The sequence below is a fragment of the Patiria miniata genome, unplaced genomic scaffold (genome assembly GCF_015706575.1).
Source record: "Patiria miniata isolate m_02_andy unplaced genomic scaffold, ASM1570657v1 HiC_scaffold_2, whole genome shotgun sequence".
Taxonomy (NCBI): domain Eukaryota; kingdom Metazoa; phylum Echinodermata; class Asteroidea; order Valvatida; family Asterinidae; genus Patiria; species Patiria miniata.
In genome coordinates, this window is record NW_024037058.1 from 5,031,916 (window position 1) to 5,049,562 (window position 17,647).

The window sequence follows — 17,647 nt, forward strand, 5'->3', positions numbered from 1 at the left end:
GCAACCTTGGGGACAACAACAAAGCAATCCAGATGCATTGATCAATACACAATTGGACAAGGTAAAGTGCAAATCAGTTGGCCTTATTACCAGGGTTAAAAAGAAACGAGGATTAAATTTAGTTTTTGCTTTCCTTTTCGGCTTTCCTTATTTCAATCGAATCATTGACCTGCATATTGAATATTGAAAATCTCTTATGGGCCAAGTCAATTTGGGGCCCAAGCATGTGGCATTTCTGTGAGTCCCTGTTGCACCCGACCGGTACCCGTGTAATTTGTATCATTGAAATTGACATCACACTATTTTATTTATTTATTAATTTTGGCAGGTACTTTGCTTTACATAATCACTCTTGGAGATCATAGTAGAAGGCATTTAGACATATATGGAACAGGGACACGAACAAATTTGACCCCAAATTCATTGAATGAATGACCCTCATAAACATTGCAATCTCCTCGGTTGAAAAAAAAACACATTGGGTTTGAGTGGCCATTAAACTGTCACAAGGTTATCTTCATTATTATGCAAATTATCGCGCGCAATTGTTATCACTCTCAACACTCTCAAGTTGAGCGAATGGAAGTGGACATAGGCCATTCTCTTGTTAAACTGTAGAAAAACAATCTAAATTGAAGTAAGTTGGTATAACTTTCCATAAATCTTGAAATTGACGAATGTGAAAATGACGGCAACTTCTGAATTGTAGCAACATGCAAATATACGTCAATAACATTAGATTCGCATCCATTTGAATTCTATACGGCTTGACTTGAAACTTGCTATGTGCATTGCCACGCAAGTCAATTAATACATTAATGTATAAGTCACGTTACTTAGGTTCATCGTTACAAGCAAATTTCAACTTTTATTTACAAATCTTTGATTAAATGCGCATACAAAAAAAAGTAAACGACTTTCAAAATGACAATCGCGCTTAGCACAATACTTTAATACAATGCACAATCTGCAAAGCAGTTGAAGACATGCATTCATTAAAATGCACATGCCTTCCTAAAGTACAGGCCAATTTAATTACAAGCTTCATCCTCGTTTTGCTTTGAGATTCTCTCCATAGAAGCACAGCCCCTGTCTTTTTTTTAGTTTGATTACAAAGCACATGATAAAAAACCCTCACACTCTACCAATACATGTAAGCATATACTGTGCATTATGTACAAAGTGCTACGCAATATTTTTACTATAAAATTCAAGCACTGCTTTGTTTGATTTGTTTCAGAAGATTTACAATGTTCATCAAATTCTCTTACACAGACACAAATGGGCATTATTTACAATTCGTTAGCACCACTGCCCTGAAACAGGGCGATGAGAAGGGTTAATATATTACGGATGCATGACGTCAGTTCTTCGAGCCCTTACTGAATAAAATTGGTTTGAACAATAACACGTGTTGACACTTCCGTGTGCGCATGACACTTCCGTGTGCCGCGCATGACACGTGCGCACAGCATGCACGCGCATTGGATGATGAGGCAAAAAGCTGCCCACAATGCTTTGCGCGCCTGTGGTTCCTTTACAATATTTTGTGAAGTGACTAGCCCTTCCCAGCGCCCTGTTTGAGGGCGTTGGGCACTAGCGAATATGAATAGGTGTTTTCTACGAAATTATAAATATTTTGTGCACTGCATTCTGAAATTTCACTAAAAGCACATTCTAGAGAAAATAATGTGAAACGAAAGCCAAACTTTAAAATAGATGGATTAAGAAAAGAGCTTTACTAAAGACATTACAATAACATTACAATTCTAGTGCCAAAGACTGTTTATAGACTTTTTCGAATTCTCAACTCAGGTCAATCGATTCTCGTCTCGTTCTTCGGCGCTGCGCCTTTTCCGCAGTGGTCAGGTTTTTCCCCTCCGGAAAGGGACGAGCGTCCCGCACTACGGCCGTGTCGCTCTTCTCTCTCCGGAGGCACGAGCCGATCCAAGAGGTCTCCATGCACTGTTGTTTCTTTCGAATGACGAAACACTTGGTCTTCAGGCGGTTGAAGTAGACGTCTCCCACCCCCTCGCCACCGGTGAACGGGCTTTCTTCAAGCATTTGTGGAATCTGAAGAGACAAATGTCGGTTAGAGTTTAAATTAACGACTGAAGATTAATGTTACGAAAAGACGTCAGCGAAGCTCGAGTAGATCCGTCTAGAGTTCAAGTTGTTCCGAAATGGGATCTATGGGGGTGGCTGGGGGGGGGGGGGAGTGTGTGTGAGTGTGTGTGGGGGGGTGTGTGTTTAGGGGCTTCAAACCCTCCCCTTTGGCGCCAAAAAAAGGGAAAATAACAGGAGACATCCACATGTGCCTGCTTGGACAGCGGCCCTCTTGAGCCAAAACCTGGATCCGCCCCATATTTCGAGAAAAACATGTAAGACCATGGAGGAATAAGAACATGCTTAGACTTAGGCCTGTGACTGCTTGAAAACATGTGTGCTAATTTCAGGTTAATAAGTTGGTTTATAATAGAGAGTTAATTGTAGAGAATGAGCTGAACTTGCACTGAAAATTATTGTTGTTTGACAGCGAAGGTTAAGTGTTGCTCTAAATATACCAATAATAAAATTGTCGCAGGCGTGAAGTCGCAAATTTATTTGATTTGTGCAGCTCAAAAAAGAGTCCAAGATTTTTTTTCAGCCAGATTTTTTTGTGTGTTTATGAAGGATTTTGCTGGGGGGGGGGGGGGGGGGGGGGCAGCCAGAAAACTATTCACGGTCTGACCGTTGAAGGCGCTGTTCAACGCAAACAATACTGCACACTGATCGGACGGTGACGCTCTTTGTTGCAGCGAGTCAACATAGGGGTGGGGCGTGGCACCATGCCCCCTCCCAACGCCCCCTTTTAATACACCACTGAATGCAAGCCTAATAAAAACACAAACATTGGAAGATAAAATTGATTATTCGTATCAAGGATATATTATGGAGGGCCAAATAGCCACAAATAGCCCCCCCCCCAAGCAACCGGGATAAATTGTGTAGGTGCGCAAGAAAGGAGAATTGACGGGTAAGTAGGCCTACGTTTTAGAAACCGCGTTGTGTACAATTATTTTTCAAAGTCCTGTTCCTATGTTTTGGGGCGAGCATTCATGTAAAACAAAATCAACATTTAAAGGGAATGTACATCATTGGCTTTTGTTGTAATTTTCTAAAATGAACTTATTTGGGGGGTTAGTATAATAGATCAAATATTGTTTAACTGACATGATTGAAGTTTTGTGTTCGAAAATGCTTGAAAAACCAAGAAAAACTAAAATGTTTAAGTAGTCTGGTTCCCTGACTCCACTAAAGATAAAATGGATCAATGTATAGATGTCGGAAAAATTGAAGGTAAGGGAACCAGTCTAGCTGGCCTGCACCCGTTCATGAACATGTAACCAATAGCCAACAAAATTTGGACTGAAAAAGAATTGTGAATTTGGAGCAGTAGTTGAAAAATTGTTAGGTATTTCCAACGGTGGTCGACCGACCACCGTTGGAAATATATACAAAAATACAATTTCTTGAAAATGACTTGACACCAGGTGCCATAATTTTACAGGATGCTTTAGACTGTCATTGACCAACATCCTAGTAAGGTATTTCGTAAAAACTTGGTAGTTTTATTCTTCGATGTTTACAAATGTTGTATATTCCCTTTAAAGTATCAAACGGGGGCGTATTTTTTTTTCAGCATACGTCGCATTTTAACCAATCACATCACGCACGCCAACATGAATATTCATCACGCTGTGTCGATGGAAGACATAGGTTCTCGTAGTGTTTTCCCTTCAATTATACTTAGCCCAACCACAAATTTTTTTGATGAAAATGGACATGGATTCGAAGCACAGATCTTGCGATCCATAGTTCATTCCACTATCCACTTGGCCACTGTGGCAGCTCGACGAAAGCCGTTCTTTGAAATGCTTTAATGTACATGCATGACTGAGTAATAGCAATGGCGTGACGTCATTGTTATTTTCTGATGAATAAACATCGAACAAGCTGAATACTCATGATCCACTGGCGTGCTGCAGATAAAAACCACCGCAAACGGCGGGGGGGGGGGGGGGGGGGGGGGCTTCCAGCAATTAACGAGCCTTCCCAGTCACGCGCGGTTACCTCTGCAGAACAGCCAAAAAGTTTGTTGACCCGCAAGGTCTTTGGTTTTTCTTTCTATTTGGTGGGACCAAACTAGCCTACCGCTTAACCGTCTCATAAAGGAGAATCGATTTTGGCCCACGGGGTAAAACAAGGGTCAATTGCTGGCGTGGGAAAGCGGGTAGACGAAAAAAGTGAAGTAAAACTCGAGAGACGTCTACAAACTATCTTTTTCAACAGACAAACAAACAAAGACCATGGTCACGATGGCTATCACAATAGGGCGGGTATTATTATGGTGGCCCTAAACGGACATACACTGGCGGGTATTTATTTTATTTCGTCCACGCGTGTCACACGGTCTGTATATGACGTGAGAAGTATCGAAAGCGGGTTGTTTTTTGTTTATCTTTCTTGGTACTATTTAGGGGAATTTGGGAAAGTTTGTTCACCTGGAACGATTGACCAACCTTTTTTTAAGAGTGACAAGTAATCAATATATCATCTTCCTGTAAATGGAGAGTCCACGGTTTTTTGGGGCAAAAGTTTGTTGACCCTATATGCGTGATCATTAGCCCTATGACTAACGAGGTCTACTTGACCTAACTGTCGCGATATGAACACATTCGGCCTCGATATTTCAGAGAAAACTTGCTGATAGGTAGCTGGTACTTTCCTTGTACCGTCGAACTACAGGAAGGAGACCACCACGAGAAAGTTTAGATTATTAAAAGCGAATCAACACAATAACGTCCGTGATGGAAATTTCTGTCATAAATCTCCACCCGGATTTAGCAAACATGAGTTTTGTTACGGCATCATCGTCAATTTAATTTGTAAACTGTTCTGCGACTGAGCTTTCGATTGCGAAAGCAACCCATTCTGGAATGGACTCTTGCTCGCAACAGCGCCATCTGTTGCTCTCGGCCTAGAGGTGGCAGGCACGAGAAATAGCTTAGACAGAAACGATTTCTGTAGCTTGGCCAACCTATTACTTTCACAACTATGCCCCGCCCCCAACAACAATGCTTCTGGAAGTTGCTTCCATTCCCCACCCTGCTTTTGGAATTTTCCAAGCTGGTCTATGGTGGTCCGACGGTGTCGAGAGCAAACGGACCTCACCACTTTGAAATCCTGCGTACATGCCTGGCAAATATGATAGACACAATTAAGATGCCAGCATTATATACATCGCGTTTAAAACAGAGAGGGTATTTTTCCTTTGCATGTTAGATGGGATATATAAGCTTGCCAACACTCGGATCAACACAACAGGGTTATTTGGGTGCAAAATCCTCATCCACACAAAACCGTACATGCGGAACTTGTGCTTTATATGATGACATTCAATGGCAACAGCCTTTAAGCCTGTACTTACAAAATCATATTTGCCACTTCAGAAATCCACAAAACAGACCGCAATGTAGGTCCTACGGCAAGAATTTGTTGTAGCTATAGAATAAAATATGCATCTGTTTGACTTCTTTCACCCGCAGCCCCCTGCCCCAGCAGATGAGGTTTTTGCTTGATTAAATGACTGTAGGCCTACGCATTGGAATGCAAAACCTATACATAAAAATATGGTATGTTAACGGTCGTGTATTACTGACGTCATACTGAATAGCAAAATAAAATGGTAATTAAATGAGGGTGTTGAAGCGAAGTTTGCCCGAGATCACGCCACTCCATTTCACCTTGGAAAAATCGTTATCACGCCAGTTTAAAGTTGTTGGAATGCCGCGGTTCAAGTTGCGGTTAACGTGTGGGAACTCAGTGAACTTGTTACGTCCCAACTAAAGTATCTGTCCCGATTGCAGTTGGGGCAGTCCCAAGTATAGACCTCGACAACCACGGTTGAAGTTCATGCAATCTGTGGCTGCCCATACAAAATTAATGGTGGTTGATTTTTGTTGGTGCAAGGGGCCGGGCAAGTCTGTTGTCCTCTTTGCACCTGACTGACTGACTCCCCGACTCCCCCTTGTGAATTAGTTGCTAAAATGTATCACTGACTGACAGTCACTTGTGAATTAAACTAGTTACCCATCTCACTGACTAATTACTATCACTAGTGAATTACTGGTTAACTATCTCACTGAGCTCTTGTAACTTAATTGCGAATTAGGCTGATAACCTAGCTGACTGACTGTAACTTGCAAATTATGACTTGCTAATAAGTCTCGCACTATGGTACTTGTGTAGGCAATAGTCACAGTCTATGAGCTATACTACATGTAGTAGTGTGGAGTGGACAGCCTCTGCTATAATGTTGAGTGGACAGCCTCAGGTATATATAGTTTGGAGTGGACAGCCCCAGCTATAGTGTGGAGTGGACAGGCCCAGCTATAGGGTGGAGTGGACATGCAGCCCTAGCTATAGTGTGAAGTGGACAACACCAGCTTCAGTGTGGAGTGGGCAGCCCTATAGTGTGGAGGGACAGTTGTAATGTGGAGTGGACAACCCTAGCAGTAGTGTAGAGTGGACAGCCCTAGCTATAATGTGGAGTGGACAGCACCAGCTATAGTGTGGAGTGGACAGCCCCAACTATTGTGTGGAGTGGACAGCCTGAGCTATAGTGTGGAGTGGACGGCTCAGCTATAGTGTGGAGTTGACAGCCTTGGCTAAAGTGTGGAGTTGACAGCCTCAGCTATAGTGTGGAGTGGACAGCATCAACTATAGTGTGGAGTGGACAGCGTCACAGCCCTAGCTATACAGTAGTGTGGAGTGGACAACACCATCTATAACGCGGAGTGGACAGCCCCAATTATAGTGTGAACATCCCCAGCTATAGTGTGGACAACCCCAACTATAGTATTGAACAGCCCCAACTGGGACTGGGGCAGTCACTATAGTTGGGATGTAACAATATCACTCTGTGGTCTGATACGCGTCAATGAACGGTATGCTGACACCGCGTTCCCACTGGAGTAGTTTTGTCCTTCGGCAACCGCAGACCCAGTCGACGCACTTTGCTGAACCCGCTCTAGCAAATTGGCTGTCCCTTGATAGCGGATCATGTTATAGAATTTCCCGAACAGACGACTAAATTGACGACTAAACATGAGCATTAACGCCCAAGGGGTATAGAGCGATTTAAAGTTGCTGACAAAATGTTCGATCTTTGCTGCTCACAAAAAAAACTAATGATTTTGAACATTCTGACACAGTCAAAACAAATGAAAAACGCACTTTTTGGTAGATGCACACAAAAGTTCGACATTCTTTTAAGAAGTAAATACAAAAAGTGACGTCATAACAACAGCGCCCTCAGGTGTCAGTGTCAGTACTAACAGTAGAAACAAATTGTCTTGGTAAAAATGTATCTTAAAAAGGTGTCTCATTATTTCCATGCACTTCATAGTATTATTGACGTGAAATCTATTTCATGGTCTCATTTCATGGCCTCAATAACAGGGCGATTGCGGCGTAGGAACAGTATTATAATGTTCATAACACGTACGTATACAGCGCATCACGTCTTTACAATGGTTGGCTGAATGTCCACAAAAAAATTATGGCTTTTTTAATCTACTAAGATTAGGCAAACAAGACATTGTAAAGATAGCAAAGATACGAAGAGTACATTTTATCTCGGGCTATTCATGACACGAGACCGAGTTGGGTTCAACGGCTGTAAAAGGTGGAGTGGAATGAATGGCACATAATTATACCCGATAAGGCAATCATTTCAACATTTAATAATCCCGAGTTATCTCTGAGATGTGTGTGTGTATTTATGGGATAAACTGGGGTGCATGTAGACACCACGTGTTCATAATAAAGCTTTTTTGTTGATTCATTTCTATCTGATGGTCTTTGCGAACGCAGGCCGACAGTCGTCGGCCATAAAATTAGCGGATACATTTTCAGTATTCATGCCGACAGGCAACCGCCTACACTGCAAAAGATGTAGTGTTAATTTAACACCATTCGGTATCTATATAGGACAACACCAGTACAATTTAACACCAGGTTGTCCTATATAGATACCAATGGTGTAAATTTAACACTGCAGTTTTTGCAGTGTAGCAACCCTCAAAATTAAGCAATCTTGCCCACATTACACACTATTATCAACACTTTTAAATCATTCATTATTTCAAGAAATATACAATATACATGCATTGAGAAGACCGTTAGCTGAAGGTTGCATCACGTGACCACAACAATTATCACATGGTTTATAGCATGACCTGTGGACAGGTCGTTGCCCCTCTGTGATATCAACATTTCCCACACTGAGGGCGCTCTGTGCGAGCTCTCTATACTGTTACGATGACATTAACTGTAACATGGTTTATTAAACGAGAAATGTGCAAACTTTTTTACTGGTCGCCAACATTGAACTGAAGGGTTGCTCAATTAAGATTTGTTGAAATAAAACTAGGGCAGGAAAACAAAGGTATACTTACGCTTTGTCACACCGGCAGTCGCTTATGGTGTAGGGAGCAACATTTCTCAGGAACAATTTTCTCTCCATGGGATCGATCTGGGGGTATGGGCAGCGATCGTGGTCTCGGCAGCATCTGTCCGTGGTTTCTTCTTCCCCCAGCTGGTCGTAGTGGGTCGCCTGGGTGCCTTTGCCGCACCATAGTGTCTTTGGGTAGGTGAGTAGGCTTCTGCGTTGCCTTTCATCTTTTCCTTGTTTGGGAGAGTCAAGTTGGCAATGAGTTTTGATAAGGTCTAGGTCTACTAAGGAGCGCAGGAGGGGTGGGCGTTCTGTGAAGCTCGCACTGTTGGACGCGGAGCCTTGTACAAACATCAGTGTATGATCGGAGGCATTGTGAGTGAAGTTCAAACACGGTAACAAAGACTTGAACGAGGTGACGACGTTGGGGTTCTTTGTCGTGCCCAGCCCCGCCGGCGAGGCGTCCGAAGCCGCGGTGGTTGGGTTTAGCAAGGCTTGGTGTTCCACTCTGCCCCGTAACTCTAGGATCGATTGCTGGTCTGCCGAGACGAAGCAGTTCTTGGGCGTGTAGCTGCCGTCGTAGATGATCTGCAGGAGCTGCTTGCCGTCCGTCACTTCGCGGAAAATGAAGCTCGGCTCGTTGGCAGTCGATGGGGTACCTCTCATCGTCTCGCCGGTCGCCGTCTCCAGGGCGATTATTCCCCCGTGTCGAGCCGCTATCGTCCGCTCGCCAACTTTCCGATGCACGCTGACAAAATCAGCCCGTGTCCCACCGATAACTTCGTCAGCTGGGATAAAAGCGCCAAAAACGTGGAGTGCGTTCATCATAATCAAAAACGCAGTTGGCATCTTTCCAACTTGAAGATGCATCTTTACACAGTTGAAAATATTTCTCCAATCAAGCGCACGACCAATAGTTCTTTTTCAGAAAAACACTTCCTAATTTGACCACAATAATGTAGCAAAAACCAAATCCTCTTCAAATGTTGTAAGGGATGTGTATCAGATGGTGAGTTGTATCCGTGGAGATGACAACTCCTTTGCTTGTTCGTGGTGACTTGAAAAATACAGAAATCTTCTTCCAAGCGCGGCAGAAATGGGCGTTCCTATCTTGCTACACCTCGAGCAGGCAAATGATAATACACGTATTGGCAACCTCAAGTTGTTCAACAGTGAATTAACTCGGCATGTGGGCCGGGTGGGATGGTCCTAGCTCTATGGGTTTATACACGTCATTCAAGCACGTGGTCTGTGTGTGTGTAGTATTCGCAGTCAATGGTTGTGAATGAACGAGTGCATGAATGGGAGACTAGCCTTGAAAACGTAGCCAACCAACTAAGGTGTCCCTGAAAGGACACCCCGGTCGTAAAATTCTTTGAAAACATCCTTTTTTTGGCAAACTCCGAGGACAATTTCGATTTGTTTCCCGCAAAAAGAGTCCGATTCACAAAACAAGGAAAATATGAAGTTGGTCTTTGAGCACGATTCTAAACATTGGATTCAGAATGGCTTTTCATGCATCTGGTCTACTATGGGCCGGATTTAGTCCATGCAATGGCGTTGACGTTACGGGGTAATCCTATTAGATGGCACTGCCCGGCTTACCGTAAGTGACAGTCATGAAAAACATCCAGAGTCTATGGAAATTATTGGAGGGAAAATCGGATTTTAATTCTCAGCTACGTGTTGTGGCTATTGCAGGACACCCTACTAGAGTTCACTGTTGTGACCATCTGTGTCTTGACCGCACCGACCTTTTTGTTGTATTTGTGGGCGCAGACACGGGGGTTGCAGAATTCCATGGAAGAAATTTGGACATCGTGACGTCAAGATACAAAAAACTACGTCATATACGTCAGCTCTAATTTCTCATAATCGTGCACTATATGTACACCATCAGGTTTTCCTGTACGACCTTGACATAAAGCTGATGGAAGGTACAGATGTTAGTAGAAAGTGTTGTTCCCCCTCCTTGCTCTTGCAACGAGTTCACATTATGCCTAAAGCGATTCCCAGAAATTTAAAAAGGCGAGTGGCCACCGTCCTGCTAATGCCGACAGTAGGCTAAGATTCACGAGTCGGCCATATTAAAGTGAAAGCGAGGTAAAATCTTCATTTTTGGAACTTGCGAATAGAAATGAAAGCAATGAAATACAGTAAATTACAAATAAATACCAGTCAGCTCTTATGAATAATTAAAAATATGTGACTAAAGTATCATAATGTTTTAAGCCACATTTAAATCAAAATTGAATGTGAGGCTTGGAAATATAGTCTGTATACGTAGTAACATCCCATTCAACAGTTTGCAATTTATAAAATGTATTCAGGGAACGCGATGAAAAATGGCTTCCTCGGGCATGAGCTATAGGTCTTTACTATACCTCATACATATTCATGACCGAAAGCCGAATTCTCACTGGTCCATTCAACATCACGTGCCAGATGTTATTTTTGCTGTTTACCAAACGCGCGCGCGAATATTCATGCACAGGCTAAGTACGCATGCGTAGTAGACTGTCGCACGGGTTACCCTTCGCTCGTACCCCCCGCCCTGCAAACAGGACGCTGGGATACTCTGATGAGCTTCACAGAATCTTGTGAAGGAAGTGGCCTATGACCTATGTATAAAGCATCTGGCTGCAGCTGTTCAAGACCGCAGTTAGACAATGTGCGCAAATGCTATCCGAAAACTTGCCTTAGAATTGCGCACATTTCATACCGGATGGGATTTCTGTTTCATTGAGGACCATGCGGACAAAATTTTGAGCGTTGCATAATGCAATCCGACCGTTCGTGATTCGAAACGGAGCCTGAGCGAGTGACGGGAATTGTAAATTTACAACATATGTAAGTTTACAGAATTTCCTACATTATTACACTTTTCAACGAAGAAAAAAGCATATCTAAACTGGAATAAAAGAGTAATGAATCAGTCTTAACGTCTTAAACCTTGCAGAGTCATGACCTTTATGACGCGCAGGTCACTGGTAACGCAAAATCCAACCAATCAGAGCGTGAATTCATCAGAGTATCACAGCGTCCTGTTTGCAGGGCGGGGGTACGAGCGAAGGGTTACCCGTGCGACAGTCTACTACGCATGCGATTTACGAAGCAATCGTTGAACTGTCGCACGGGTGAAGCACGCACGCGCGAACATCGCCCTATAGCTACACATGAAACGATGGTTGCACATCGTAAATGATGATAAGCGTTTTCCCCAGCTGAATGATGCCAAATTGGAGAATATTGTGGACAATTATAAAGATGCATGTGCTAAAAAAAGTTGTCCACAAACAATTGTACTTACAACCGTATAGTTACTGTATTGCAAACAAACTGATATTTTCGGAGTTTGAGCAATATTATTCTTCCGGTGAGCTGGACAAGTTTCTCCACAGATTTTTTTGCGGATGCATACTGCGGGAAAAATCGGCAACTTAATATGTATGACTATGAGGTATAGTAAAACAAATATAACATGGTTTATTTCGGGAGGACAGCCAATATTAGCTTCCCTCGTTATTGGAAATTGACAAACTAGTTCCCTCGGCTTCGCCTCGGGAACTAGTTTGTCAACTTCCAATATCCCGGGGGGCGAATATCGACTGTCCACCCTCAAACCATGTTATATTTGTATAATAGATCAAGTGCCCTGGGTGTTATGCCAACAGGCAACCGCCGGACAACCCCAAACATGTAAGCATCTTTGGCATGCTATTTGGCCAACATCAAACAGTATACTATCAACACTTTTCAACCATTCATATTTCAAGAGATATACATGCAGTGATTCTGTAAACAAAATGTCACATATGATACTGTACATGGTCCCACAGAATTCATTGGAGGTGAGGTACCATGCATGTTACGACATACTACATGTACTCGATATTCTGTAGTATTGTCTCTTCGTCCATGCCCTAGCAACAAACTGCATAAACAAAGCACATTATATAGATACATGTGTCTTTGGGTGAAGCACCGAATGCTAAAAAAATACTTTAAGTATACTGTGCACTTATACGTTAGAGTACTGCATACTACAAATTAATACTACATGTATTACTTTTATTTTGGTAAAACTTTAGGTGGGTTACTAATATTTTGTTTTGGGTACAAAGTCATAAAGTAAAGAGAGAGGATGTTAATTTCAAGGGCTGATCTGGGGGGCCAATGGGGGCTATGCCCCCCCCCAAAAAAAACCCACTGAACCCAAATATTTTGTTTTTAAGTGACGTCGCAATAAAGGCAGGCACTGCGTACACCACTATCTTTTCGTCCAAAAGATTTAGTTAAGTGGTCAGAAATTGCCTCAGATCGCACCACATCATCTAGAATCCAAAACAAATCGGGGCCCTGAAGCGAGCCCCAAACCCCACGCCGTAGTTTTGGGGACCCACTTTTTGGGGGACCACACTTTTTTGGGCATGCCTCCCCCCCCCCCCCCAAAAGAAAAATTGTGTTCTGGATCGCTCTTGTTTATTTGCATGTGGAATAATGTTTAAGGTGTAACGTTCGTTGTGTTGGCGAAGGGAACGTTATTATGTCGAACCCCAGCCAATATGAATCAAAATGACATGTATTTAAATGCCCTTGAACAAACACTATCATGATTTACGGTAACTGTAGACTCATTGCCATATTGAGACATTGTTATTTAGTGTCAACTTGAACAGAACGATAACAATACAAGTTACTGGTGCAAAAATGACACTTAGTTTGTACACTTTTGCATGTGGATAATTTCAGCGTTATCAGAGCCACTTAATCATGATGTTTTATCAATGATTCAGAGAAATGATGCAAAGCTCCTATAGTCTGTAATCTCCTTGACCATTACTATAGATAATGGGTGTATATACGATTTGAAAAGTACATATTTTCAGCTTTATTCACTGAGCTCTTAAGACTTAAAAGCTCTGACACGACATCACATTTGCTTGAATTGCCAATGTGTATATAAAAAGTGGTGGGGTGAATATTGTTATACTTTTCTTGCTGTTCGGGTATAACGACAACCCGGTTAAAACGACTGATTTGGGTGTGACCAACCACCAACACAGGACCTCGTTATAAAGGGAGTTGGCTGTGTGTAGTGATTTTAACATATCAATCAGATGCCAACTTTTTATGATGTGAAAGTCCTGCAGGAAATCACGTCATATGGGGAAAATGGGGGAAAAGGCCAAGGGGACAACGAAAACAGAAACCCCGGGTAAGTGCAATGACATTTTGGCAATAACAATTTTCCCTAACTCCGGATTTGACCAAAACAGGACTAGATCAAAACAGGACCTCGTTATAAAGGGAGTGGACTGTGAGCAGTGATTTTAACATACGGGAGATCAATCAGGTGCCAAATTTTGATGTGAAAGTCCTGCAGGAAATCACGTCATGTATAAATGGGGGAAAAAGGGAAAACTAAAAAAGAAACCCTGGGTAAGTCCAATGACATTTTTGGCAAGAACACTTTTCCCTAACTCCGGATTTGAGGCGGATATGGAACTTGGATTCCAATCAAAATCCGTGTTTAGGGAAACTACCAGCAAGGTGTTCCCTGGCAAACACGGTGCATGTGATGCAATATCGGGGTTAAAGGCCCCTCAAAACAATGTGCCAACGTTTTGCGCATGTGTGTATAAAAACAGTTGATCACCGCTAAGATAATCATTAAGTCACTGCGACCAGTCCTGTAGAGATCAGTGCTTGTGATTTCTGCTTCTGGGTTTTTGATTTTCGCAAGATGAGTTTTCTCACACATTTCACAGTTTTCGTGTTGGTGGTACACGGGATAAGTAATGTAGCTTCCCACCGTGTAGAAACTCCGGGCTTAGATCAACGTGCACCGGGGACGTCTGGGGAGCGACGGGGGGAATCGACGCGGAACGCCCGCGGAGATTCGGCAGGGACCCCGCAACTGGTCGAGTCCGAGCGGAACATCCGCGGTTACGACCAGAGACTGATCCATGGCACTAGGAGCAAGCGGGGGGCTTTCATCGTGGACGGGACAAAGTGGTGCGGGATAGGAAACAATGCTGATAACTACGACGACCTCGGTGTTCACCGAGAGACCGACATTTGCTGCCGGGACCACGACCACTGCCCTGAACATATCGCCGGCTTATCAAGGGGATACGGACTGTTCAACAGTCTTCTTTATAGCATCAGTTTGTGCAGTTGCGATGAAAGGTAAATCATTACTAGTCCTCACGAATCCTCACAATTCCATCACATGTCTTTACTAGTCCACTACAAGTTCCTCAGTCTCAAATCGAGTCATAATATTCAATTGAACTGTGAGAAAGCATTCCTTTGCTTTACTTGTGACCGGACTTGTACTCAACTTCAAAATTGCTTACGAGACTGATTATCTGAGAAACTCCCTAAGGTTTGCCACCTTTACACACCATATAAAGTAATTTCTATTCTATCACTCGTGGCAGAAGATATTTACATATGGCATTAATTAATGGGACTACGTCCTGGAAAGCGCCCAATTGGGCTACAACGTTTTGAACGAAACGATGTTAATCGGAAAGAACATTCAAAAGTAAGATATAAACATCCACATAACCATCCTTTAAAACGTTTTTGTGTTCGCCTTTTGCGGATGTGTAAGAAAGCACACAATCCAAAGCATGAAATGTTCGGGGATTTCAGGACCGCAGTACCCCTTTAACACGCACAGCTACGTGTCGAATACGACTACGAGTACAATCTACAGTTTGAAGTTCGTGGTTGCTTTCGAAATTATGTCGGTGAACGGCAAAAAAACCAAAGTGGGAGGTCGACCTATCTATAGACTGTCAGGAACATTCTTGGGACAAATAGCATTTTTTCTCTCCTAAATACTTAGATAAAACACGATAATCAAAAAATATTTTAAAAATGTAGATACAGATTATTATTAGTTAGAGTATTTTTTTATATCTTGGAATTTATTGCAAATTCCAGACAGAATAAGGAACAACATAGCTATGGATATATTTTCATATTATTTATAAAAATATCCTTCGGCAACATCGTCAGAACAAAATAAACTAGGCCTACATAGTATGTTACTCTCCGAAGAATTCAAAACTTACGTGTTCAGGAATAATTTGAAAAACAATAACTGTAAGGAAGATGAAAGTTACCCGTGATATATTTGAATAACTTCGTCTCATTCTTTCCTCTCTTTTTTGCGTCCCAGTTTCCGTTTGTGTCTTCGAGCAGCCAACACGAGCGTTGCGACCGAGGTGGGCCGGTTCTTCTTTGACACTCTCCGCCCTTCATGCTTCGAGTTATCGGACGAGCTGACCCCGCGATGCGTGCGGCGATACTGGTACGGTGCCTGCCGGGAGTACGGGCTGCCGGAGAGGACGGCGGTGGTGGGCACGAACAAACACTTTAACGGCGAGGAGTACGAGGAGTACGAGGAGAACGAGGAGTACGAGGAGTACGAGGAGTACGAGGAGTACGAGTACGAAGACTAAAATTCACCGGCTCGGGAAATGAAGAACTGTTAACATGTTATGTAGCTTGTTAGTACATGTCACCGATCCACTAAGCCACGCCCTTCGATGTTTTGACCACTCACGGCTGTTATTTATGCACATGTGCACATCTGCATATGACGCGCGCGTCTAGAACGCGCAGTGTGGGATTGGAGAGGTGCACGTTCTGTTGCACACGTGAGTGGGAGGGGCCTAATGGATCCGTCCATTATTTCATAGTTTCGAATATTAATAGCCTAGCCGTGACACAATGAATTTGTATTGTATGTTAACAAGAACACATGTACCAAATACAATACCACCCACGCTATTCATCATTTTTATGGAGAGAAAAGAAATCACCGCTATAAATCGGCAAAATACGTACACTGTCAGCCAAATAATGGCATCATGAAGAGCGCCTCTTTCTGTTAGATGGTGTCCAATCCAATTGTGGATGAACAGCGCCCCTTAGTATATGCATTTTTTTCATCATGGAAAGAATGCTGCATCCTGACGCCACTTTTTTCCATTACGTATATGTCAATGAAGGGCAAACATTGCAAAAATGTTGAAAAGACATAAATCTGGGACTGAAAAACATTTCCAATTTTGTAAGGAAATACTTCATGACTCTCCATGTTCATGACTCTCCATAGACTTTGTACACGACCAAAGAAGTGGCGTCTGGATACTACATTCTTTCCATCATCATTAACAATGTACACATAAAAGATAATTACAATTTACATGTATGTACATATAATAAATATACTTACTTCTTTTTTTAAATTCAAATTTATTCTCAGATTTACCACAAACTGACAACTTCTTTTCTGTTTCCTAAGTAAGCTACTGACCATCAACGTAGGCGAGATAATGAGGGAAGGGGAACGTTACAACTGCCAAAATTTCCAAGATTTGGGGGAATTTTTCTCAAGATTCGAAATTCCTTTTATAAGCAAACCGTGCAAAGAGTAGTTGGGTGGGGCATGGTAGGGGAAGGAGGGGAAGGAGGGGTTATTGTCCAAAAAGGTTATAATTTTTTGGATGAAGGTCTGAGAATTAAAACTTTGAAGCGATCCAAAGAAGAGTGTTCTGTGTTTAAAAAGTAGTTTAACTCTAACGATCCCCAACCAGCCAAACTCCAACACCAGGGTTTGTTGGAATCTGTTAGGATGAGTACTGCACTAGTAAACTGACCATGCTTTACATGGGATTAGGCATACCACAAATAAACAGAGTCCAACTGTTAATTTGCACAGTTTACCATATGGTGTTGGGATTTGCAAGGATGAGGAAGGTTCCTCGTAAATCACTTTAGTGACTACAGTGTATACAGTTTCCTTAAATATGAGCGCCCTCTATTGGCAGCCGTTGGATAGTCTAAACGACAGACTGCACCGATACACATGTACATAATACAAGTAAAACATTAAAAGAATAATCATATTTACAAATTCATTTTTCAAGTTCAAGTTTAGTAATTGTTAATTTAATATCAATGATACACAGATGGTAATCGACTTTTGTTTTTATATCGTTAACTATTTTTAGTAAAAGAGAAAACAAAAATACGTAAAAATCACTTGTCACTGAACTAAGGGTTTACCTTTCCATTTTTGTTTATTAATTAAAAAGCTGACGCCATGTTGCTGGCCTTTTTATATGT

The 17,647-nt window shown here is 42.3% G+C and overlaps 1 protein-coding gene and 1 pseudogene across 1 annotated transcript; one reads left to right on the forward strand and one right to left on the reverse strand.

Moving 5' to 3' along the window:
- Positions 1–841: 841 nt before the first annotated feature.
- On the reverse strand, positions 842–10,455 carry LOC119726132 (annotated as a pseudogene).
- A 3,550-nt stretch (positions 10,456–14,005) lies between these two features.
- LOC119726134 (group 3 secretory phospholipase A2-like) lies at positions 14,006–17,642 on the forward strand. The gene is made up of 2 exons (XM_038197751.1): positions 14,006–14,689; positions 15,693–17,642. The coding sequence occupies exons 1-2, from the start codon at positions 14,244–14,246 to the stop codon at positions 15,973–15,975; spliced, it is 729 nt and encodes a 242-aa protein (XP_038053679.1). The 5' UTR covers positions 14,006–14,243; the 3' UTR covers positions 15,976–17,642.
- The last annotated feature ends 5 nt before the right edge of the window (positions 17,643–17,647 follow it).

Coding starts and splice junctions, on each gene's coding strand:
- LOC119726134 (XM_038197751.1), top strand. CDS start 14,244: ATGAGTTTTCTCACACATTTCACAGTTTTCGTGTTGGTGGTACACGGG. Junction 14,690..15,692: donor TTGTGCAGTTGCGATGAAAG/GTAAATCATTAC, acceptor TTTGCGTCCCAG/TTTCCGTTTGTGTCTTCGAG.